At 33.9% G+C, this 26259-nt stretch overlaps 2 protein-coding genes across 3 annotated transcripts in view; one reads left to right on the top strand and one right to left on the bottom strand.

Moving 5' to 3' along the window:
- Rip11 (Rab11 interacting protein) overlaps window positions 1–3653 on the bottom strand; it is a 153255-nt gene extending 149602 nt beyond the window's left edge. For both annotated transcript variants that reach the window (XM_085823922.1, XM_085823923.1), the window contains exon 1: window positions 3413–3653. In XM_085823922.1, the coding sequence (XP_085680048.1) occupies window positions 3413–3443 (31 nt within the window). In that variant the 5' untranslated portion in view covers window positions 3444–3653. The remainder of the gene's footprint in view (window positions 1–3412) is intronic.
- A 271-nt stretch (window positions 3654–3924) lies between these two features.
- dtr (defective transmitter release) overlaps window positions 3925–26259 on the top strand; it is a 118716-nt gene continuing 96381 nt past the window's right edge. Inside the window, exons 1-3 of the mRNA XM_035372345.2 lie at window positions 3925–3997; window positions 4645–4709; window positions 18645–18736. Coding sequence (XP_035228236.1) covers window positions 4657–4709; window positions 18645–18736 — 145 coding nt within the window. The 5' untranslated portion in view covers window positions 3925–3997; window positions 4645–4656. The remainder of the gene's footprint in view (window positions 3998–4644; window positions 4710–18644; window positions 18737–26259) is intronic.

Below are 26259 nucleotides of genomic sequence, written 5' to 3'. Positions count from 1 at the left end.
TAAATAAACAAAACCTAAAACGAATTCTGAAAAAATCGGTTCACCACATTGCATCGTCATCGAGAAACAGATTGTGGTACAAAATTTGAACTCCATAGCTTATCAAAAAGTCGGTTAAAATTGATGACAAAATTCCACATGAAACATCATAAGTGATAAGTAAAAATTATTTTTTTAAAAAAACTTTTATTAAAAATTTATTCTTAAAAATGCCTTCATTGGAAATATTTTCTTTTATATATGATTAACAAACTGTTAAAAGCATGAGCTACTCTTGTATGTTGTATGAAAGTTGTTATACAAATATTATTATCTAGTTTTTCTGTTCCCCCCCTTTTTTGTGCATGCATGTGTGTGTGCGTGAATGAGCATGATGAAATTAAAGGCTTTCAAATAATTTCTGCACTCTGTACTCTGTTTTATTTAACGTACTTTTGGAAGGAATCTCAAATAATGAGAAATTCCTGACATTTAAAGTCAAGTATGCTATTTTTGCCTTTATAATCAGATATGTTAAAATGTCAGCTGATTCCTCATCATTAAAAACATGTCATAAAATATAATAAAAAAGGGTACTCTATTCAGATTCGAGGGCCATAAAAAATCGCCACACTATTGTTGATGCCAATGCTGCCAAAAATAATTGTGGCAACCCTAATAATTGTGGCAAGAAAGGAAGTATAATAGTAAATAACTATCTAAAATTAATGTTTTAATTTAGATGAAAGGTTAATTTCATATAATATTTTTTTATTATTATAATTTATATGAAAAAGGCTAAACATGACTGAATGGAAGCATAAGAGTAAATAACTATTTCAGATCATTATTATAATTTATATAAAAATTGCTAAACATAACTGAATGGATGCCTGCATCGCTATTTCACTACCGACTTATCGCTAAAGCATAATTTCATCTCATTGTTCAAACGTAATTTTCTATAATGAATGATGCCTTTTCTGTGAAAATATTCTCGGTAAAGTGCAGAATCGCTCTCACTTATTCATTTGCAACTTTTTGCAAGGGTAAAAATAATTGGATTTTTGTCAATTTTGTTTTACTTTTTAAGTGAAAAATAGGTCGATGTGTACATAGATAAAGTCAAAGATGTGCGCAGTGCCATTTTTGTGCAATTCTAGGAATTTTTTTTAAGTGAAAATAGGTCGATGTGCACATGGATACCAAGTACTATGTGCAGTTCTTAAAAACGCATCAAGCAGTGGGTGATTCTGCACTTTACCCAGAATTCTATTGCCAACTTTTCGTCATGGGCAATCCCCAAATTGTTAAATCCATAGGATATAAATTTTTTTACGGCACTCAAAACCGAATAGTACCACAAAAGGATATATTATAAAAAATCCATAAAATTAAAAAGTTGAAAAATTTTAAATATGTCATGAAGACAAACCAAAACTTAAAAAATGCAATTTTTAATAAAATACGAATAAAGACCATCTCCCAACAAAATGAATTTTGGCTTTTATACATGCTAACAAATTTGCTGTTTCACATTTATACAGAATAAAGCTTTTGGGGTTGTATAAAAAATTTGACACAAAAAAATGAATAAATAAAATATTCAGTCCTTATTCAGCTATGAGTACAGTAAGTTCATCTAACAATGAAAAACATGTATTTTGAAAGGGCAGAAAAATTAGCATTTTTTTAATATGTCTTCCTTCAATACTTTCTGTCAGAAATGTCATGCATCATGTAATTTTCTTTTTCAAAGAAATTAGTGCAAAAGTAAATATGATACTATTTCAGGATGTATTTATCTATATAGGCTTATGCAAACACATTCCATGGCCTACAAGTCCATATGTAACACAATAGTTGATTGCCACTGCTACAAATAATTGCTATGAAACATTTTACTTCACTTCTGCAGTAATTTATTACATTGAGAATTCTGTTTTTTGCTCAGTATTATATTCTATGTTAATAATAATTTCAATAAAGTAATTCAAATACACAGGCAATTATTATATTTTATACAGGTCCAGATTCAAACTTTTTAGAGTGTCTAAGCAGTCAAAGATTTTGGTACCCCACATAAATTTATTTAAGCTTGTTTTTTCTTCATTTTTTCTCTCTCTGTTTTGATTCAGCTTCAATGTTCTGAAATAAAATTGGCAATGGAAATTTTTTGTGGTATCCCCTTTCCTTAAGCATGTGCTTATTTTGCTTAGCAGTTAATCATGTACTGATTTTACTGCATGTTCTTTGAAATATAAATATGTGAAAGGTTATCAGTTAGAGAGCAGGGCTTGAAAACATTTTTTAATAGGAATGCACATTTCAGAAATGTTCTAATAATCTGTTTCCTTATTACATAAATGTTTATGAAAATATATACATAAAGAATATTCTTGCCGAGCAAGAAAACAGGAAAATTTTTGCTGTTGCAAAACTGAAAAACAACAATCAGGTGAAATAAAATTACTTTTTTAGCACAAACTATTGCAAAAGTGATTTGTATACATCTTTCTATAATCTTTTAATCTGAAATGAAGACTGTGTTCTCTGTTTACAACTTGAAATACAAATTCATGAAATGACAATTTTATGTACTAACAGAGGTTACAATGTTAAATATAGAATGCTGTGTCATACAGTCATGTAGTGTTATCTAGATGTTGATAAAATTAAATTTTTATTAAGCATTTAATTATACAATTTGTACAGTTGTTAAAATAAAGAAGTAATAGTAATAATTTTTATAACACAGATGTGTTTAATTATACAATTTGTACAGAGTAAGAATTTTTATAAAACAAATAATAATTTTCAAACAAATTTCTAATAACAGAAATCTAAAGCTGACTGAAAAATAAAAGGAACAACTTCCTTTTACATTAAATGATGTCTAATGATTTATTCTAAACTTGTTTAAAATTTTTGAAAATTAAAAATGCAAATGCTTCTTTAATTCTAAAAATACTTATCTAATTTGTAAAAGAAGCAACAAATATATTAAAATTAGTGTTGAAGAAAAATTCTTTAAAAGTAACAATGTTTTAAAATGACTAGATTTAATGAGCAAGTTTTAATTTTCAATTCGCAAGTTTTAAAATTAAAATGTAAAAAAGAAATGAATTATATAAAACTTTAAATAGATTCATTAAAAACACTAATTTCATGGAAAAAATGTCGTTTTTTTTATGCATTTGAAGAACACCTAACTTAGAACCACATTCTTACTTGCTGTTGGCTGCAGTAATATTATGAAAAAAAATAAGTAAATAAACAACATTATATAAGGTGAAATGCAGATACTTAGTTAACACTACTGAAGAAAAAAATAATTAGTTGCAATTAACAAAGGTGGAAAGATTTCACAATACAGCGTATAAGCGGCATATGAAAAATAAATTGACGATTTAAAGATAATTCAGAGGCATACCTGTAACCTGGACGTGAGTCGGACTCCACATGATTTATTTTAGAAGGTATCACAGGTAGAAGTTCACGAAATTACATTAATGCGTCATATTTTAATCAACAAATACGGTGTAAATGAGTATTTATCCTGAGATATAATAATGAACCCGAATATCACACTTGTCACATAAAAACTTTTAAACTCATGGAACTTCCCGGAACAGCATTTCGATGACAGGGCCGTCTCAGAAATAAACACAGCGCAGACTAAACATTTTTTTGCGGTTGCCAAACAGCAGTAACAAAGCTAATGCATTATGTATATATATTGGAGATTTCGTAATAAAAGAAACAAAGAATGAAACATTAATAATGTTTGAAAAGTTTTGTTCAAAATCGAAAGCGAATAGTTCTAGTAATTTAAAAACTACAGAACGTTCTTTTATATCTCAAAATTTATTTCTTGCGAAAGTTATAGGTATGAGGGTAACAATAACCTAACTGTAACTGCAAGCTCTTGTTGCTATGGTTACGAAAGTTTCCAGAGCTGTTTACTTGTTTCAGCTTCTGCTTTTAAACGTTTATGAAGAACTTGCTTGTTTACGAGGTATGTATATTTTTTTAAATTAAGGAATCATTTTTTTCCGTATTTATAATAACTAATAAACTTTAAAAGATTCATGTGTCAATAGTTTTTTGATAATATTAAATAATAATAATAATGGAATTCGAAATAAAATTCTATAATACAAATAATACAGAAAGCAATTTTAAAATTGTTGTTAAAATAACATTAGAATCGCTTTCTGTATTTTTTTTTCAGAAATTTAAATAAAAGAGTATTTTAATATTTATCACTTAGCTTTTTAAATTCAGAGCAATTTTCCCTTCTTTTCAGAATTAAAGCAATGTTGCTGACTTCAGTTCAGAAATTAATTTTTAAGAATTTTTTTTTTCAAGAATTAAAAACGGCTATTGTGGATTATAACTTGTTAAAAAATAATGTAGTTAATCATTATAGACTGCGTATTACTAAACCTTAGTAATAAAAGGTAAAATGAGTAAACACATATCTTATTGCTATATGAATTAAAAAAAGTATCCTCATATAAATTTCTCTCAATTATTCTTAAATCAGTTCGTAAATAAATTACTCAATTATTAATTATTCTTATTATTATTTGACTTATTGCTGTTGACATGAAGAAAAATTCAGCAAAATTTATTATTATTATTTTTTTTTAATATTATTAGGTTCTTATTTAAATGAAAATGTCTACTAAAGCATGGAATGAAACCGCCAATGAAAACTATCCTAGGTAAGATTTTCCCCCCCTTTAAAATCTGAACAATAAAAAATGTACTTCTCTAAAGACAATGTTTATAGTCATTACACATTTAAAGATTAAAGATGCTGTTACAGATTAGGAAATAGAACATAATTATTGCAGTTAATGTGAAAGCAAAATAGTTCATTCCTGAATCTTTTACTTGGTAGGGTTTCCCTTATTTTGTATAACAAACTATTTTATGTTTTGTACCTTTCCTGAACTTCTCATTTTCCCCTTGCATTTCCTCGCCAAGATGGAAATTTGAATTTAAGTGAAGTGACTATTTAAATGGGTAAATCTTGCAGTTTATTCAGAGCTTGATTTCACTAGCTAGCGCATGTTACTAGTTGTCCTTGCTGTTACACTGAGTTTCTTGTACGCATTTGTGGCCATATAATATAATAAGTACACTGCCCTCCAAAAGTTAAGGGACAGTATGTTTTTTGTGTCTAATTTGAGAATGAAACAACATACAACCAAGAAATTTACAGGACATGTTCACTAAACAGTTCTTTAATTACTGCGATATAGAATGTTTCTGAAGTTTAACACAAACATGAATTACAACAAAAAATGGTACAGTACATCACAGTTTCTTGAGGAAAAATGAGGTGGTAACATTACAAAAATGGGTTCCAATAAGGAACGTGTCTGCCCTAGCTGCAATACATTGGCGGCAGCGACGTTCCATGTTGTCAATTAAATTGTCGGTCAATGAAATGGGAAGTAACGACCTTGGAGGAGGAATTAAAGCAGCAACCTGCCTCCCAAGGTAGTCCCAAAGATGCTCTACCGGATTCAGGTTTGAGGATTGAGCTGGCCATTTCATCCGCTCCATACCGTGACCCTCAAGATATTCTTCAGGAACCCGAGCTTGGTGCAGTCTCGCATTGTAGTCCATCGGAAGAAATTCAGAACTAATAACAGCAGCGATATTGATGAAGGATCTCATCTCAATAACTCACACTGTTCAAAATTCCTCCATGGAATAATTTGACCACCGAGAGAGATCCCAGTCCAAACCATTCTTCCACCACCTCTGTAGCTGTGTCTTTCCTCAATGTGGGGTTGGTTGTATCTGGTGCGGTGTTTCCACCAGATCATCTGATGACCTGAATCACACTTCAATGTGTACCTGGACTCGTCTGTGGAGAGAATAGACGCCGATTGTTGATTGGTCCAGAAGACGTGCTCTCACCCAATATAAACGGGCACCTCTGTTCCTCAGGTTAAGGGGACACAGACAGCTTGTCGTCTTGCATACAGACCTGTATTGCACTCTTGGCAGAGAAATTGTGTATGTATTGTGCAGGCGTCTACGCACTGTAGTAGCTGAGATTCTTGTTCCTTTTGTGGTGTTCCTCCCTTGTATCTAACAACTTAAGTGTGGAGGAGCCTAGTGAACAGCTAAGCGAATAATCGCTTGTCCAGAAACAGAAACGTCAAACTCAAGAAGGGTTAATTACCCTTTATTGCTAAAAATGAATATCTACAGTCGGCCCCTTTCTCAGGACGCACAGCAAAGCCTCCACTTGGCTTAAATTCAAAACTGTAAGAAATAAGAACTTAACTTATGATTAACTAAAGAGATGTAGCCGAATCTAACACAAACGTAACTAGTTGGCCCCTAAATATCGAATTAACTAGCAGCCATCAAGGGCACGTAATGCGGCCGAAGGTAGTAACAGTTTAGAGAGACCTGGCCAAAAGGCAAGCGCGCGCTAGTCAGAAACTCTGATTCTCCCTCTCGAAGTCACTGGAACTTCGACTTATATTACTCCTACTCATTTACATAAAAATCAATTCTAAATTATTCTGGTAGGAAATTGTAAGCTGAAATTAGGATAGATAGGGAAGGAGCTTTAACTTGAAATTAACTGTTATAAACTTACGATAAACCTTACATCTTTCCCCACCAGAATTTAACTACTCGAACAATAAGGTCTCACAACGGTCTTGTTTAAGAGTTTAATTTTTACGAAACTTCTTAACACTTTAACGTTAAACTTCTAGTACTCTGCTTTCTTAAATCACTCTCATCATTGAAATCTTCCTTGAATTCTTGTTATGGCCAACTTTACAAAAAAAAAATCTAAAGCTAAGCTTAAACTAAGAAAAAATAATTTTTACAATTTACAGTATGGTTTGGCACATACATCTGCTTCATCTTGACAACAGTGTGCTATCTGCCTTAGCCCTTCTAAATTATCTGGAAGGAAAAAATAGTAGTCCTAGTTTTTACGAAAAATTTCCATTTCCCTTACAAATGCATTTTATTTGCAATTCTTTGGCCCTCAAACAGCTTTCTTTCATTGACACATATTTTTAACTCCTCTTACGTTCTGCAAAAATGTTTTCTGAATGAACTGAGCGTGTTGGTGTTATGTTGCCGCGAATAAACGCTACCAACTAACCATCATCTACGATCTGCTAGAATTTGACATGCAAGACCTCGAAAACTCCCTGAATACGAAACTGCACCTAATGTGCTAAAGAGAGCTTGATTTAAACTTTTCACTTTTGGCTGGAGAGCCTAACTTTTAACACATTCATTCTGTACTTTCTTTCCAATCGTTCATTTATATTAAATTTGCATTTGAACAAAGTTTAAATTTAAACAAAGTTTAACTTTAAAGCCCTTTTATATATATATAAAAATTACTTTCAAAACAATATTTTCCCACATTTAACATATAACCTTTTTAAATTCATTTTACATCACCAGTTATAGTTGTTGCTATACACAATTTATAATCTTTTCCTAAATTTTTAATTTTAAGTTCAAGTTATCAATTTTTATTATTATTCCAAGTCTTTCCAGCTAAACGATATTTACAATCTACTTTCTCGTAACTTGCGAATTCTCAAGTCTTCCTGATTAAAAGATATTTACAATATATTTTCTCGCAAACTTACGAATTAAAAAATTCTTGCTTTTAACAGCATTTAGCAAAGCAAGCAAAGGAAATTTTCACTTATCATATTGGTTTTTAACTCCTCCATTCTCTGGTGACAGAACCGTTCCCACCTAGAACATCGCATATTCTGGACTTTGATTCTCCTCCTTGGGCGGCTGGTGCTCCTCTGCCGGAATATCTTTCGTTTCGTTCCTCTGGCGATGAAACGCGCAGACTTCTTGGTAGGTTAAGGGTTTTTGAGCTCAGCTCTTCTTTTGACCTTCTGGGGCCACTTCGTTCCTGAGGATCTTTAAACATCCTGTTGGACTTTCTAACTTGTTGGAACGGCAGGGTGTTGGTGTATTTAATTATGGCAAAGCACACTAGGGCTATCTGCCTAAGGGGAGGGATCCCTTCGTGGAGGACTTTCTAAGGGAAACTGGCTCGTATACACATTACACATGAAGAAAATCACGAAAACACCCATGCAGCCAGTCCGTTCGCGGGATTCGAACCTCGGACCGAACTACCAGTGTTCAGCGACTTTACCGCTCGGCCGCTGGTGGACCTGGAACGGCAAGGATATGGCGCCGAGGCCTCCTTCGTTGCTCCCGGACTCCTTTGTGATGCCACTCATTTCACTGGTTTCCCGTCCGCTGTTCCTTTCCTTTTCTCCGCTGGCACTGGAGCTTTTCTCGTTGTAGCGAAACTTTCTTTCCTGTCCTTAGTTTTCCTTTTTCTCTTTTACGCTCACACTGAACCTTGTCTCGACTGCTTTCTTTTAGCCGGCCTGTCCTCCAAACTTTCCGTCTGTTTTCTTTTCTGTGTTGGGGACAGTTAACTAGAGTTCTTGGCAGGCTTCCAGGATCCCGTAATAAATCTTTTTATACTTCGAAATCAGTACGGCTATAGTATGGTTTAATTTGGTAAATGTTAGCAATTACTTCCTGTCCATTTGAAGCCTTTAGATAAACTGTCGCATATCTAATCCTTTTAATCACATAATGCCCTTCGATCCTGGGCTCAAACTTCGCTACTCTGTTTTCCGATGCAGACGATAACGAACGTTTTATTTTCAACACTTTTTGACCCACAGCATATTCTACCTCCAGTCTCTTTCTGTCATAGTATAACTTCTGTTTATGCCTCACTACATCGGAATTTTTAATCGCTTCATTTATGATTTCTTGAATATCCTTTAAATTCCTCTTCCCTTTGCTGCACAAAAAAGAGTTTACCTAAAGAAGTTAAAATCTTCCTCCTTAAAAAGAGTTCTGCGGAGGTTTTTTGTGTAGTATCGTGATTCGCCGTTCTTAAAGCAAAGCCTTATTCATTGACGGAGCTATCCCAACGGTCATAATAATTTTTAATGTATCCCGAATAATTTTAACAATGTTCTTATTTACACGTTCCGCAATATTCGATTGCGGTCTATATAGTACCAATTTTAGATGGCGTCTGACAAGTCCTGCGCAAAGATTTTTAAATAAGTGACTAACAAATTGTTTCCCATTATCCGATATTACTTGTACTAGGGCTCTGTATTTTAAAATATACTTATTTAGAAACGAATCTGCTACTATTTTTGCTGATGCTCGTTTAAGGGGAATTATTTCCATCCCCTTTGAGAAGTGATCAATGAAATTAGGATAGATAGGAAAGGAGCTTAAAGAATAACTGTTATAAACTTAGAACAAATCTTACTAATTTACTTCAGACTCTTGTTACCGGATCGAGATGCTGCTCGGTGATTGCTCTGAGATTGATTTTAGTGATCTGTTACTCCTTCTCTTTATATCTTTTTACCTTGCTTGTGCTGGTAATTTTTTCTCGCAACTTCTTGCTCATTTGAGGTTGTGATTAAGGTGATCTCTTCAAATCCGTGGTGCTCAACAGTAAATTGCTATAAAAATTGCAAAATCCACGCTTTAAAAGCTTCTGACATATAGTCTAGTCAACGAAGGGTTTGCCGAAGAAAAACAAAGTGCGTAAGTTATTTTCTCACTGCTTCCCTATGTTTTTTGCGGTGCTGAATCCTAATTTTAGGTTTACCACCTCGCCAAAGTCGGTTTCCCAACGAAAATCGGAAAAAATCTGAAAATGTTGGCACTTTTTTAAAGTGTTTCGCTTATAACTCGAGGGTAATTTCTCTATGCAAAATTACAGTAGAAAAAATTTCCTACAACATGCATATACTAAGTTTAATGTTTGGATAATCTGTGACGCGCTAGAGTGCGCTGAGAAAAGCCTCTTTTGGATTTTCCATGAAAAACGCAAAAAACACCTTACTGTGCGTTGATGTCTTAATATCAACGCCATATGCCGGCAAATAATTATTTTATGAATGCCTGGCATGCCTATATCATATTAATGGAATTAGAGAACGCCAGTGAGGTACGTGTTCGACAGATCCACTAGTTTATGGGAAATCGCACTATTACTCTTCTTGTTACATCTGCAAGTGGTAAAAGGAACTTGAATGTTTTGAGTAAAATGATGGTACCAATAGACTAATTCTGTACTCTAGATTTTGTACTAAGCTAGCAATTAGATGTGGAAGCAGAATTCAGTCAATTTTCTCATTTCTTTAAAATAATGTAGAGGAATAACAATTTACAATTGACGAACTGATGAATGAGATTGAATGTGATTTTCGTTTCAGCAAAAGTACACCTTATTGGAAAGTACGGCGATGATATACAGTATTCCCTCGCCACTTCGCGCTTCATGTTTCGCGGCTTCAGTGCTTCGCGGGTTTTTCCAAAATAAAATAAAAATGAAAAAATACAACCAAACGAAGAGATGAGTTGACTCAGAGTACATACCACTTGCTCTCATAAAGGCGCGTGATTGGTTTCCGGTGCGACATAGACCAATGAGAGTACGAGTGGATTTATCCCTGTGAGTTGATTGTCTACGCATCATCGCAGCCTCACCTAGCATATTCTCTTGTTGTACCTCGCCAGTCTTGTCCATGATGTTGACTACCTCGCATACTGTATTTTAGCGTTGTGTTGGCGATAACTTTTTTTTTTTTTTTGTTTTGTTTAAGCGATAACTTTTTTTATTAATTAAGCCCTTATAATCCCGCCTAAGCGCTGTATCCCTGCGAAAGCTTCCTCCGGGGCGCTCAAGAGGAAGAAGATGATGACCATCAGCGAAAAAGAAAAACTTTTAGATATGATCAAAGAGAGCAGAAGTTATGCATCTGTGGCACTCCATTACGGGGTGAATGAATCTACAGTGCGGTTCATCAAGAAAGAGGAAGCAAACATCCTCAAAACTGCTTCAATAACCTTCAATAAAGGGAGCGAAACGTGTGGCAACTCCGCGTAATAATATAATTGGGAAAATGGAAGCTGCACTGGCAATGTGGATTGCTGATTGAAGGGAAAAGACAGTGAGTTTGGACACTAAAAAGATCAGGACAAAGGCCAAAGATCTCTATGACCAAATCTTGCCCAATGACGACAATGAAGTGGGTGAAGAAAGTGCTGACGAACCTCAAGCTAGTAATAGCGCTGCCAGGAGGGATTCGCCTCCTCGAGGACGAGCCTTTTCAGCCAGCAAAGGCTGGTTCAAAAAATTTCAAAAAAGATACGGCCTCAGAAACGTGCTTCTGTATTGTGAGGCTTCCTCTGCTGACAACGATGCTGCTTGTCGTTACATGGAGGAAGAATTTCATAACCTCATCAGTAAGGAAGGCTACCTCACTGAACAAGTTTTCAACATGGATGAAACATGCCTTTTTTGGAAGAGGATGCCTTCGCGTACATTCCTCTTCAAGGACGAAGTGAAGAGGCCAGGCTTCAAGGCTCACAAAGACCGTATGACTGTCATCATGGCTGGCAATGCTGCAGGTTTTATGCTTAAGCCAGGTCTTATTTATAACGCCAAAAATCCACGGGCTTTAAAAAATACGGCTCTGTTGCCCGTGTTCTGGATGCATAACTCCAAGGCCTGGATAACGAAAGCTCTGACCCTTGAATGGTTCCTTCATTGCTTCATTCCCCAGGTGAAGCTGTATCTGGCTGAAAAGGGCCTTCCCTTTAAGGTCCTTCTCCTGATGGACTGTGCAGGAGGCCATGCAACGGACCTGCAGATAAAATTTCTGCCGCCGAACACGACATCTCTAATTCAGCTGATGGATCAAGGTGTCTTCGTGGCTTTAAGGCACACTACACTTGCTCCACGATGGATGGCCTCATCTTGGCAGTTGACGATGTCAATGACAAATTCACCTTGAGAGCATACTGGCGCAGTTACGACATTGCCTCATGTCTGTCTAATATTCAGCAAGCATTAAAGGACATGAAGAGTGAGACCATAAATTCTAGCTGGAAGAAATTATGGCCAAACGTGGTGCACGACTATCCAGGCTTCACTCCTGAAGAAGTTCATCACTCAGCGGGGAAGAAGGCGGTGAGGCTGGCTCACATCATAAGGAATGAAGAATTTGTCAACATGACAAAAGAAGACATCAGCGCCCTTATCGATTGCCACTCGGACCCACTGACCGATGAAGACCTCCTTAAGATAACAAAGTCTGCAAGTGAGGAAGAAAACGAAGAGGAAGATGAAGAAGAAACTGAAAAGCGTGGCCTTACCCTGGAGAATCTGCAACAGTTTGCACAAGACATTGACGACAATATGGTTCGAGCTGTCGAGTTCAGCAATCGCATTGATGGTGTTATGTACTTGTACAGGGGAATTTTGAAGGAAAAGAAAAAACAAAGACAACAACTACCCATCACCATGTTTCTCTCCAAGGGAAAGTACCCGGCTCTACCGTCAGCGCTTCCAAGAGTCTCCGAGTGAGCCAAAAGCTTCTACGAGTCAAGCGCCTCCAACATAAGAGTCTCCGAGTGAGCCTAAAGCTTCTACGAGTCATTTGAGAGCCTCTCCTCCGCCACCAATACAAGACTCCTCGCCTCTCTCAGAAAGCAATGTTGATTAATGTTTATTACTATACAAGGTTTTGTAATTAACCTTATTAATTAGCACCGACACGTTTAAGTAAATACGTGTAATATATTAATTTTTGTCTTAAAATGTGTAAAGTATAAATACTGTTTACATATTTAAAACATTCTTGTACCCGCATACACGAAAATTCCTAAGGCAAATCCTACTTCACGGTTTTTCAGCTTTCGCGGAAGGTTTTGGTCCCCATTAACCGCGAAAAACGAGGGATCACTCTATTGGTAACAGCTAATATTCTTACATTGCGTGCTTTAAGGCTACAGGTTACAAAGTGATAACTCATTAATGGTCTCAAGCTAGGTTGTCAGAGGATCAGAAAAGGATAAGAATTGCTACTGTAGCTGTTATTATCGTTGAGCATACACGATCTGATGTACGACGTGACATGGTATCCTCCACCGGATTTTGGAAGGCTTTGAGAATCTCATTCCACAATCTTTTACAGATGCCGTGATGACGTGCAAGAAGAAAGGAGGTGTGGTGTGGTGTATTTAATTATGTCAAAGCACACTTGGGCTATCTGCCTAAGGGTAGGGATGCCTTCGTGGAGAACTTTCTAAGGGAAACTGGCTTGTATACGCGTTACACATGGGGAAAACCAAGAAAATACCCATGCAGCCAGCCCGTTCGCGGGATTCGAACCTCGGACCGAACTACCAGTCTTCAGTGACTTTACCGCTCGGGCGCTGGTGGGCCGCAAGAAGAAAGGAAATATAGGCAAATGGTGGAAAATGTCATTTTCAATAACCGACTGCTAACTTACAACCGTGAGGCCAAAGACTTCAAATCTTCCCAGCAAGCATTTCTGTGTAGAAAGTACAGATCGCACAGGTTATTCAATGTGCTTAGTCAGTTAGGGTTTTGTTCATCGTATACTGAAGCCACACGTTTTTGAATGTCCTCCACCACCCAACCACTTCTGACTTTTAATCAACAAACACTTTCTCAAATGGCGCGCAGACTTCGATGTGCGAATAACTGATGGGTGACCTACTTTGTTAGACTCCAAAATAGGCTGTTGTGCCGGGTCAACACATAGCTCAGTTGAAGAATGTACCTTTATCAGGAAGGGTTGGATCCCCAGGAGGACCAGCCTGATCCATCCGAAGGAACAAGAAAAAGCAATCCTGAGAATTATGGAAGTATAAACTTCATACACTAATTCATTTCAGCACGTGCTATCTTTTGCGTATCATTTTCATAGGACTTCACTGCTCAAACTTACTTTTTTCTTTTTTTTTTTTTTCTTCTTTTTTTTTTTTTTTTTTGGCAAGTAATAGTCCTGTGAAACTTTATTCTTTCTTTTCAAGCAGAAGATAATCCCCAAAATTTCGAAAACCAGCATAACATAGTATTTTATATAGATTAAAAACCTTCTATTACGTTGGTCTAAGAACATTTTCTTTGTAAGTAAAATTTCATTTCAAACATATTTTCCTTCATCAGTACTTCTGTCTTTACTCTGCATAACAAATTGTAGTCTATAGTGTGGTATAAACATGCAAACTAACAAATACCCACTGACATGGTAACTCACTGGTGTTCAACAATTTAGAGTACAAAATTAATCTACTGTACCACCATTTCACTCAAAACAGTCAAGTTTCACTTACCATTTGCAGGTGCAGCAAGGAGAATAGCAGTGCAATTTTCCATAAATTATTGGGTCCGCCGAACATGTACCTCATTCGGAGACCTAAAATTCGGATTCATCATTATAAAAAATCTGATGTGGACACCACATGACTTCCTTGTACGGAATATTAAATTATACGCATTTTTTCTTGAATTTCATTTAAATTGATTGGATTGAATTAAATCTACTTCGTCGACAGCGCATAAACCACAATAGAATAAATGCACTCTTTAAAATTCACTATATTTGTTTACTATAACGACACTCTGAATGCACAAAATTTATATCATTTGAAGAATTATCGTTGCCACATGTTCTATTCAAATACTATAATAAAGCTAAAACGACGTATGAAAGAAATTAAGCAAACAAAACAGAAAAGAAACAGTTTTTCACAGACGTATTAGTATTTCTCATTCAATTAATTCAGTTCTCACTTCGCGACAAGGCAAAAATATATAAAAACTCAAAATATCTGCATTAAAAATTATGAAGTAAATCTTAAACACTGATTTCCTCGAAAAAATTCCAGAAAGGATTAAGCATGATTTATTTCGCAATAATAAATGAAGGCGTTATTTTTGTTGTTGCAAAGCTTAGTCTCTCTAGATTGGCAACAAATCTACAATTCTGCTGTTTCAAATGTAAACAAGTATGTCCGCCATGTTATTTAAAACTTAACCGCACTTAAACAGCTTTTAAATTGTTGATAATTGTTCAAATATTGCTTCCAGAATCACGAAAGGCGTACAAACCTTAACCGGAAGATAAAAACAACATAATTCAATCATTTTTAAAGCAAAAAATGTACAATTTACAAACATATAAGAGTAAAGAAACTGAGATCACTGTGCCGAGTAACAGAGTGGATATATATATAAATATAGTATTTATATACATCGGTGTGGCCGATTGCAACCAAAGTACGAGGTGCACATCTACATGTTATAGCAGTCCTATATACAAAATTTCAACGTTCTGAGGCTACTCGTTTTCGAGTTATACGAAATACGTACGTACGTACGTACATATGTTCGTACAGACGCCACAAAAAATGCTCTTCAGAATTAATTTTAAAGCAGTTTTATCATTTTTTTGGAGGAAACGAGTATTCTATTCGGTGCTACTTTGGTAGACGGTTGCACGGATTTTTGGCGATTTACGTTGGCGCAATTGTTGCCGCGATTTCTACAAACGTCAGCCATCTTGAAAAACGCTGTTTTTACGCATAGCAAAGTATTCGAAACTTAAAAAAAAAAAAATAAATAAATAAATAAATATCGTTAGAAATAATGGATTAATTTTTTTATTGAAAATGTCGTTTTTTAAGATGGCAGGCAAGTGTAAATAAATACATTTGCTATGAGTATAAAATACTAAAGTAAGGTTATTATTACTTTCATATGGCAAAGAAGAGAATAAAAACACCGCTATAAAAACGTGCCAACGTTTAATTAGATTAAAATATTACTGAAATTGAATATCGAAATAAAAAACATCATCCAACATTTAAAAGAATCAGAATATTATTAAATTTAAATACTTTAAAATACGTTATATAGAATATAATATATATATATATATATTATATAGAATAAATACATTTACTACGAGTATAAAATACTGAAGAAAGGTTAAATTATTACTTTCATATAGCATAGAAATAGAATAAAAATACCACTATAAAAACATTGCGCCAACGTTTAATTGAATTAAAATAATACGTAAATTGAATATCGAATTAAAAACCATCATACCAACGTTTAAAAGAATTAAAATATTACTTAAATTAAATACTTTAAAATAAGTAAATAAGAACGCTTCGTACACTAGAGCTAAAATGACAGCAATTAGTTTATTGTCGGTAAAAAAGGAGGAATGTCTAATAATTTTCTTACCGTTACAGCTGTTATTTCTTCCAACATGACCACAATATCATATACGGCCGTCTCAGAATCGGCTCTTCTAACGGTCTTCATCTGTGATCTACATTTTCGCACTTCATTGAAGAAACAATTAGCGTTGTTTCCTCCAAAAATTTAAAATAAATTTCCTCTGACCCTTGTAAGAATTTATAAATAAATCTTTGATTAGGAAAGCCAGGCTGGCGAAAATAAGGTCTCAAAGGACAATTTTTTGATTCCGAAACCAAAAATTCTTGGTACTTATCAAAAAATACATTCATCTTTGAAGGAGACATTTTTGAAGGAATTCGAAGATATGAATTAAATTTTAAAATGGCGCGGTAATGCACAAATTTTCAGCAACCTATCAGGGAGCTGATTACAGCTCATTAATGCACAAATATTCTATAACCAATCAGAGAGCTGATTACATCACGCCTAGAATTAAAATTATTTAAATAATCATACATAATAAAATCATTTTAAAAAAAGAAATGCAAAATTAAATTGTATTTTAATATTTAACAGCCATAAATAATGTTTAAAACATTAGATTAAATTTATAGATAATTAAACCAATTACTTTTAAAGTAAGGTGACGTCACTGATTACATCATCCACAGCATAAAATTTCATAAAATATGATAAAGAATAACATTTTTATTTCAAATAAAAATGCAAAATTAAATTGATTTTTAATATTTAGAAGCCATAAATAATATTTAAAACACGGAATTTATGCATAATAACACGCATTATTTTTTAAATAAAATGTCAACAAAGTATCGGTTACCATAAATAACTTATCCAGCAATGGGTTTACCATAAGTCGTATTACTCGCCAAAAGAAAAATTGCCAAAAACTCGCCAAAATCCGTGCAACCGTCTACCAAAGTAGCACCTTTTATTCTGTCCTTACGTAAAGATATCACGCAAAAACATCGTTAAATTGCATTCGATAGCGGTCAAAATGGATATTTTCGTTGAAATATGCTGCCTGAAACTTTTCGCGATTACAATACTTCCTTTTTACTTCGTACAAGGAAGTAAAAACATCCGGGAGAGAGTCCAAATGCAGTTATGTCTGATTTGATAAGCTACTCCACTCAAATAAAATTTCAGCTGCCCGAAAATGATTAATTCGAGTGGGAAATCATCTTAAAAAGGCAATCACGTTTTCTCCATCCATTTTCTAACGTAGACAGGAGAAAAACTAAAAAATAAGAGCTTTCTGCATTTGGGTTTCGAATTGGATAAATTTGGTTTCTAATGATTCTGTTTAAAATTAAATTCTGAAAGTGATTATGTGAAATGTGTTTTTTAACAACATACGTCGGGACCCTGTTGTTTTTATGTTAAAAACGCCTTCGAGGAATTTTGAGAATATTGTCATTCGCGAAACATGAAATTTTTAACTAATCCTTATTTTAAAAATTTAACAGATTTGCAATTTCTTACAAACTAGGTTACTTAAAAAAATGTTCTTAACAATTTGATTTTTAATAACATAAACATAACTGATATTTTTAAAAATATAATTAGTTTAGAATATAGAAATGTTACTTAGAATAATGCAGAAGCTGTCAGAATATAAAAACTACTCACTTAATTGTTAGAGTTCTGAAAGAATATGCCAGAGCATATCTATAGATTATTTATTATATAGACCAGAGTTTCTTAAACTGTAGGTCGCGGGATCTGCAGCAGGAGGTTGCCAAAAAGTTTAGCAATTTTGATATTTCTTTAACTTATTATAACGATTTTATAACAACCAAATATTTTCACATAATGTTTCTGAATATAGTTAAAGGTAAGGCAATACAGACATATTAAAAACAAAAACGTTTCGATGCATTATTTTACAATAGAAACGTTCATTTTACTCTAAAAATTAATGACTTAACACTGCAATAGTATATTACAGTAGAAGTGAAGAAACGGACAGTTTCACTCACGCGTGTGTCGGATTTACGCAATGCTTATGGGGTCCCTCAAAATTTTCGTAAATATTATGGGGTCCCTCAAAATTTTCGTTTATATTATGGGGTCTCCACACAAGGTTAAGAAACCCTGATATAAACTAAAGTTGTTTTGTTAAAGCTCCAAAATACATACCTATTATTTTTTGCTTAGAAGCTACATCGTGTTAAAGAAAATTATTGTTCCATAAACTGAGTTATTGAGTTCTATTTTGTAGCACAAGTGATGCCTTCTGTTAAATTTTAAGAGTTAACAAAAATGTTATTTTAACTTTGGCAAGAATTTGTAATCTTAATCTAGACTACAGTGATAACTCGCTTGTCTAGTAGGATCTGAAGAATACTGAATTAAGCTTCTATTCTAATAAAACCCTGATATTTTAAAACTTTTATTATTATTTACTCTGCTTTCATTTTATTAACTAATTCAAATTTGCCAAGGCATGCTAAATAATTGGTAAATGTAGAAAATCCATTGTAGATCGTTATGTATATCTCATTCATCCTTATGCATTTTGTTTCAGAATTACAAAAAAATTTCTTCAGAAGATATGCAAGGAAAATAATCTTTACATGACACCTCATCTAAATGATACTCTTTATCTCCATTTCAAAGGTAAGCATTCTGTACAGACTTGCCATAAATGATCAGTTTTATTAGAGTATTCATGATACAGTATTCGCCATTTAATTTAATCGCGGTTAGTGCTATCATTTGGATATTATTGTTGAATTGCCGAAGTCCTGCCCGTTTGCCTAAGCAAACATGGGGAAAACGTCGCGGTTAATAGGATCAAACTGTTATAGAACAAATTTTTTAAAATTAATAAGATCGCCAAATAAGGTCAAAACAGATTTATAAAATTTGTCAAGTTACAGCAGGGGTCGACAAAGTGGTCTATATAGACCCCTAGGGGTCTATTTAACAACAGTAGGGGTCTATCTGACCCAAGGTGTCAAATGGGGGTCTATTGGGACTCGAAGGAAAAACAGTTCTTAATACGCAAATCACACGTATCTAACTGCGTACGTAAAAATTTAAAATATTTTTATAATTGACTTGATATTATATTCTTTATAGAAAATAAAATGATAAATCAGAAAACAATCTGTCCCTTTTTTCCTTATGGGTTTTCGTATGTATACCGTGACGTCACAACTTGACCTTGTGACCAGTCTGTAATTTGCACAACTCATAGTATGTAGCCGCCCACCAGCGGCCGAGCGGTAAAGACGCTGAACACTGGTAGTTCGGTCTGAGGTTCGAATCCCGCGAACGGGCTGGCTGCATGGGCGTTTTCGTGGTTTTCCCCATGTGTAACGTGTATACGAGCCAGTTTCCCTTAGAAAGTCCTCCACGAAGGCATCCCTCCCTTTAGGCAGATAGCCTTCGTGTGCTTTGCCATAATTAAATAATCCAATTCAATCCAATCCATAGTATGTAGCCAGAAGAGCGATTGAGGCTTATCCGTGACTCTTGCTGGCGAACCCATCAACCAATTAGGAGCCCTTGGCGCAGACTTGGCGAGCGACGACACTGCCGTTGGCTTTCTATGCGTTAAGCGCGAAGGGAATCTTCAGTACTCCGTTTTCTTTCTTCTTATGTGTGTGGTTTTAGTTTAGTTTTTTCTTTTTTATACAGCAGTTACGCATCGTGTCGTTGGTTCGCCTTTTGTCTCCATCGCAAGCCATACGAGCCTTGCATATGTGCACTTGTCCAATTCTACACTGAATGCTACAAACGCAAATATCATATGCATTTTCAGCTATCTTTGTGAACTGTGAACAGTATTAAATGCTTGTAATGTCATTATTACTACTATTATATCTACCATTGGATAATGAGTTATTGTTTCTATAAAACTATTCGTTTAGTTTTGATATCAATTTTAATTATTTTACTTGTGAAAAGGTAAGCTTTAATAATGTGGATTAGTATAATATACCAACTTAAATTTAACTTATTTACAGAACCCTAATTTAAAAATGACAGCGTCAGTATCTAAAAAGAAATGTCGGTATTATTCATTGGATTACTTAAAATTTGGATTTATTTGTTCACCGACAAATGAAACTATTCCTATGTGTCTTATATGCGAAAAAACTTTTGGAAATGAATACATGAAATCGTCAAAAATGAAAGATCATCTTGAAGGGCTTCATTCAGATAAAAAAAATGAAGAATTTGAATTTTTCAAAAAACTCAAAGAAAAATTCACATGTCGACCAACTCTAAAAAGTTTTATGAAACAGTCTACTGAAACTGAAAATGAAGGAGGATTAATTGCTTCGTACAAGATTTCGCTTAATATAGCAAAGAGGGGAAAACCCCACACAATCGCAGAAGAAATTGTAGTACCTGCAATTAAAAACGTCATTGAGAATGTGATGAAAAAAGACTCTACTAATGTTTTAAAGTCTTTGCCATTAAGTGCAAATTCTGTAAAACGGCTTATTGACGAAATGGCCGAAGAAATAGAAAACACAGTAGTTTCGGAGCTAAAAAATTGCAAGTTCTCTATACAACTTGAATCTGTTTTTGGCGTTTCTGCTATTCTTATGGCGTATGTTAGATATTTCAGTAAAATTAAAGAAGTCATTGATGAATTTTTATTTGCTAAATATCTTGAAACCGATGGGAAGGGAGTGACAATTTTTAGATGTTTACAAGAATATTTAAATAAATATGACTTTCCGCTTGAAAATATAATAGCAGTAGCCACAGATGGCGCACCTACTATGGTAGGGCGTTACCGAGGTTTTGCTACATGCCTCAAAGAGAAAGTGCCCGGTATTCGTACTATTCATTGTGTGTTGCATAGACACAACTTAGTAGCAAAATATCTGAGTTCAGAGTTACATGAAGCTTTACGGTTTTGTATTAAATTTATTAATCAATTAAAGCTCAACCTCTTAAATCAAGATTATTTGCCAAACTTTGTGAGGAAAACAATGAGTTATTTAACCAATTACTTCTGCACACCGAGGTTAGATGGTTGTCTAGAGGTGTATGCTTGCAACGGCTCGTCAATTTATTTGACTCCACGACAGAATTTCTGAACGAAATAAATCCTGTTCTAAGAAATGAACTCCAAAACAATAAGAACCATATTTTTTATTTAGCAGACTTATTTGGAAAATTTAATGACGTTCAAACAAAATTGCAAGGAAAAGATGTAACAATTATCGAAGCTCGAACAATACTGTTAGGCTTCCAAGTAAAATTAAATTTATTCAGATCTTCATTGCTACGTAAGGATTATAAGTATTTTTCAAATCTGCAACAATTAAAAATAAAAGAAGAAGACTTGGATATATATACAAATCATCTTCAAAAATTAAGCGACGATTTTAAACTGCGCTTTGTTGATTTGGAAAACATCGACATCCCTGATTGGATTATTGCGCCATTTTTGGCGCAAATTGATAACGTCGACCTCAACATACAAGATGAGCTATTGTCCGATCTTGAAGCAAAAATGCTTATTAAAAATTTGACAATACATAAATTTTGGACTAATATAAATATAAAGCAAAAATATGTGAAACTTTACGAAATGGCTCAGCCATTTATGCTGCATTTACAAGTTCGTATATGGTTGAAGCCGATTTCAGTCACGGTAATTCAATTTTAACTAAAAACAGAAATAAATTAAATGTGGAGCTTCGAGGGGATTTACGGCTAAAATTGACTAATTTCGAACCCAATATAGCGAACCTTGCCAAGAAACACCAGGCACACTCATCTCATTAAGAAGTAAAAAATCTGTAGCTACTTTACTTACTGTTTCTGATTTATCAAATAAATATTTAGACTAATATATGGTTTTATTTTAATTACTTGAAAATTACCTTTGTGGGGGTCTATGGAGATTTCGAAAGATTATATAGGGGGCGATGATCAAAAAAGTTTCGCGACCCCTGAGTTACAGAGAAAATGTTGCCAAATAAGAGTTAAGCCGCCAATGCGAATGTTCAAACCAATCTATTGATTGGTTTCGATTCCAGTCAATCGTTTAAAACTAGACAAAAAGGCAATTTTAGCTTGATGTAGATTTTGAATAATTCTATCAACTCTGAGAGCTATTAGACACATGTTCCAAAAATTGTCAGGAGAAATGCCAAACTAATGTTGCTTTTTTGACCGAATTTTAGATTTACGCTGACATGTTGTCCTGGAATGAGAGATGCCCTCCGAGTATTAGAAGTATAGTATCGGTCAAATAATCTCCAGAAGCGTTATAATCCATTAAGTGAACTTTTGCATTAAAGACATTATGAACAGTTCATAAGCAAACCTTTGCATTTTCCAAATTAAAATATCGTGAAACTATCTATATTTTGTTTGTTTTTATTGATATGTTTTTGTTGAATTAGTTAATTTACATTGCTATTTTTAGGGATATTTTGTCTTATCGTTCAGTGTTACCATTCGGTTAATATTATCAAAATGGCTGTGGACAAACGTGATCAGATTAATCCTAGCCTACTGCATTTGAAAAGTGAAAAAATACAGAGCGTCATTCTATAAAAGTACTGAACGTTTTTAAATTAGATTTATCGCGAATTAAATCCATTTGTATTTAATTAAATCCATTTTTATTTTTTCCTATGCACTATTTAAAAAAATAGTTTTCTTAAGAGCTGCATTTGTCTCTTTTCATCAGCTTGGTTTGTACCAGTGGCGTAAATAGGGGTATGCAAAGAATGCAGCCGCATAGGGACCTAAGATAAATATTCTGCTGAATTAGATTTACAATATTTAAATTTTAAACTTGGAAAGAAGATAGAAATAGACTGGTTATTTTTGCTTCGAGAAAAACATATATATATATATATATAACAAACTGCATATTATTCTTATTATTCCCTTCAACCTGAATGCTTTTAAGGCGTTTATGATGAACGTTATTAATGATACTACACTAGGTGCCAGTTTGACTCTATCAGGCTTACTGTTAAAGCAATTTCCGAGTTTCTGGAGGCAAGCCTGTGACAAAAATTGCTAACAGGAAGGAGTGGGATATTATAGAACCTTCTGCAATTCGTTAAGTATCTAGGTAAGAAGACTCGAAAAATGTTTCTGCGTTATTGCCGCATGTCAGATAGTATTTTACCATATATGTATTTTAGTTAGTTAATTTAGGGTAAAGATTTATAATGTTGCTCGGGATATAAATGGCTACATATCCGTTACTAGTGGGCTTAGATAATTAAATTATTTACGTTGCTCTATTATAGTATAATACTGAATCACTTTTGGAAATAAACAAATAAAGCATTTTTAATCATAATTTTTGCTATTTAAAAATCTTTCTCCTTTTCATAGTTTCTTCTCTCCTCCTCTGATTGTTGGAATAATCCATTAGTTAGTTTTGTGCAGTTTTTTCCAATTAAATAACTAAGGAAATTTTGCGATGTAAAGTAATTTAACTACCTACTTATTTAAAATACACGTAAAAGTTTTTTTGCCTAACAGCAAACATAATTTTTAATGATAATAAAAGTTTATTCTCTAAGCTAATTAACAATCACGGGAAATACATTTTTATAATTTTAATGATGACTCTCTTTATACGACCTCTTGAGTACAACAGATTAAGCCACGCGTAATTGCACTGGCGGCTTTTGTAATAGCCGGTAAGCTAACGACTATGGATTTTACAGAAGTATCATTATAACGAATATCTACTGTAATAACAATTTCAGCATGCAAGTCTTAGAAGCAAGATACACTGATACTTCCTTCCAGTATTGGAGAAAAGTTTCAAGAATCAGTAATTTAGACAAACATCGTAGATTTTCGTAAAAAAAAAAAAAAAAAGAAAAAAAAAAAAAAAAAAAAAAAACTAAGAACTTTTTTTTTAATCGAATAATTAATGTTTATACAATATTTTAACAGCTTTAGGAATTTTGCGGGCGATGTATAGCTTAGGAAAAATTAGCAATATTTACTTTAGCTTGGGTAATATTTAGAGAATTTCATTTAATAATTAATTGTTTGCATGCTTAATGTTAACCTGAAATAAAATTGTTTGGTATTTTTAAATAAAGGAAAAATTATGATGGCAAATACTTTCAGAAAGAAATGCAAGCTCTAGAACTGAAATGGAAACTTATTATTTCATTTTTATAAATAATGATCATAAAACTTTTCTGAAAGGTTAAAGTTTCTCGGATTTTTTTTCGGTAAAATTCAATCACTATCCAGATCACTAAATTAACAGCATCTCCAAACAGTCATATAGCTTCCCTATTTGAATTATTCTATTTGAGAATATCTGCATATATTCTAAGAATTTCATGTCAAGTGAAAATCAGGTAGTTTAACTATTTTCTTGGAGAATAACTGATTTCACAGTTGTTTTCTAGTTTAGCTAGCAAATAAAGCGAACAAAAGATTCTTAGTCTGTGTCCCTGTGTTCTAAATCAGTATCGTAATCTACTGAGTGAGCAAGTCGAAAGAAAGTGTTCTAATTTTGCAAATTTTACAACAAAAATGCGGAACTTTTTATTTAATTAATTAAATTATATTACATATTTTATTAATTGGATATTTTACTCAACGGAGACTGTGTAAAAGTTATATTTTGCTACTTAAACACTCCTCTCAATCATCGGGCAGAAGCTGTTTCTACAAAACTGCCATCTATTTTAGACATTTTATAACCAGGTAAATGTATTTAAAATCAATATTCGTGCAAATTACCTTTTCGAGCACGCTTTTTAATACAACAAACAAATAATATTTCGTCTTTCTGTATTTCGTGGCAAAAATCGAAAACTGATATTCAACCTGCTTTCAAGGTTTTATCTTCCACAAGAGACATATTTGAAATTATTTTTAGAAAAATTGATTCCATGCGGGAACAAATATCAAGGTATTCAAATCGTTCTATTCCTGAGAATCGAACACAGGATGCAATTAAGAACACAGCAACGTTTCTTACTCAACTTTCAACTTCCAGAGAACGGACTGTATTATTGGAAGTGTTCGTTTTTTCCTTATTTGTAAAGTAGATACGAGCCAGTTGCCCCTAGAAAGTTCTCCTTTTAGGCAGATAGCCTTCGTATATATAAGAAGTAATCCAATTTAATCTTACTCAGTCATCGATTTCTATGAAACTACTCAACTAATGGGCTACAAAATTAATTGAACAAAAAATGCATAAAAAGTTAGTTTATTTGAACGCGGCAAAGACCACGAAGGCTATCTTCCAAAACACAGGAACTTTCAAGGCAAACTGGCTTATATTGAAGTTACATATGAGGAAATCACGAAAACCATCTATGCAGCCGGCCCGTTCGCGGGGAATCGAACCTGCGTCAAACGATCTTAACCACGGTATGGTCGTTGCCAGACTTAACGTATTGGTCTGTCATCCCATGACAAACAAAATTTACATAGGAACTTGTGTGCGAAAATGTAGGCGGTGACCGCTAGAGGGCAAAGTTGCAGATGTAGAAGGGGAGTAAAAAAATAAGTCCAAAGGGGTGTTAATATGATTTTTATTAAAGAATATGGTTAAATCACAGAAAATGTCAAAATTCCTTCCATTCGCCTCAATGCATACTTCTCAACGTCAACGAATGGATTCACGGACCCGTTCAAAATGGACAAGTGTGTCACGGACACCTGCCACAACTTCCACGACACTGGCGACGAGATACATGTTCGATGTTACGATCGTCTCGTATACCATGGACTTCATGCATCCCCCACAGTTAGAAATCATGGAGGTAGGAAGTAAGAAGGAGAGGCCCTAACCGTTTTCCCCCATACACTGCATTAAAGCACTGGCGATCCCTTTGTGGTGATCAAAACATTCAGTGTCTTACCATTAAGATCAATGGGTTTTGACACGATCGGATGTAAATATTTTGCAATTACATCGTAAATATGCATATAAATGTTGTAAGATTCTTAGGTGTTTTAATCTATAGCTAAAGTCGAAGAACTGGTAAGCGAATAATCGCTTGAGTTCGTGAGACAGAGAACAAAACGTAAGAAGGAGAAAATTACCCTTTATTATTCAAATAAAGTTTTAGCAGACGACTCCTTTTTTGGAGTTACAATAAAGCCTCCACTCGAGCTTGAACTTAGGAAACTAAGAACTAAAACTTAACTAATCTTAACTA

Source organism: Stegodyphus dumicola, chromosome 9 (assembly GCF_044657685.1).
Source record: "Stegodyphus dumicola isolate Sdum_Otavi_A_Nest chromosome 9, ASM4465768v1".
NCBI classification, from domain to species: Eukaryota; Metazoa; Arthropoda; class Arachnida; order Araneae; family Eresidae; genus Stegodyphus; species Stegodyphus dumicola.
This window is presented reverse-complemented; position numbering and strand designations above follow the sequence as displayed.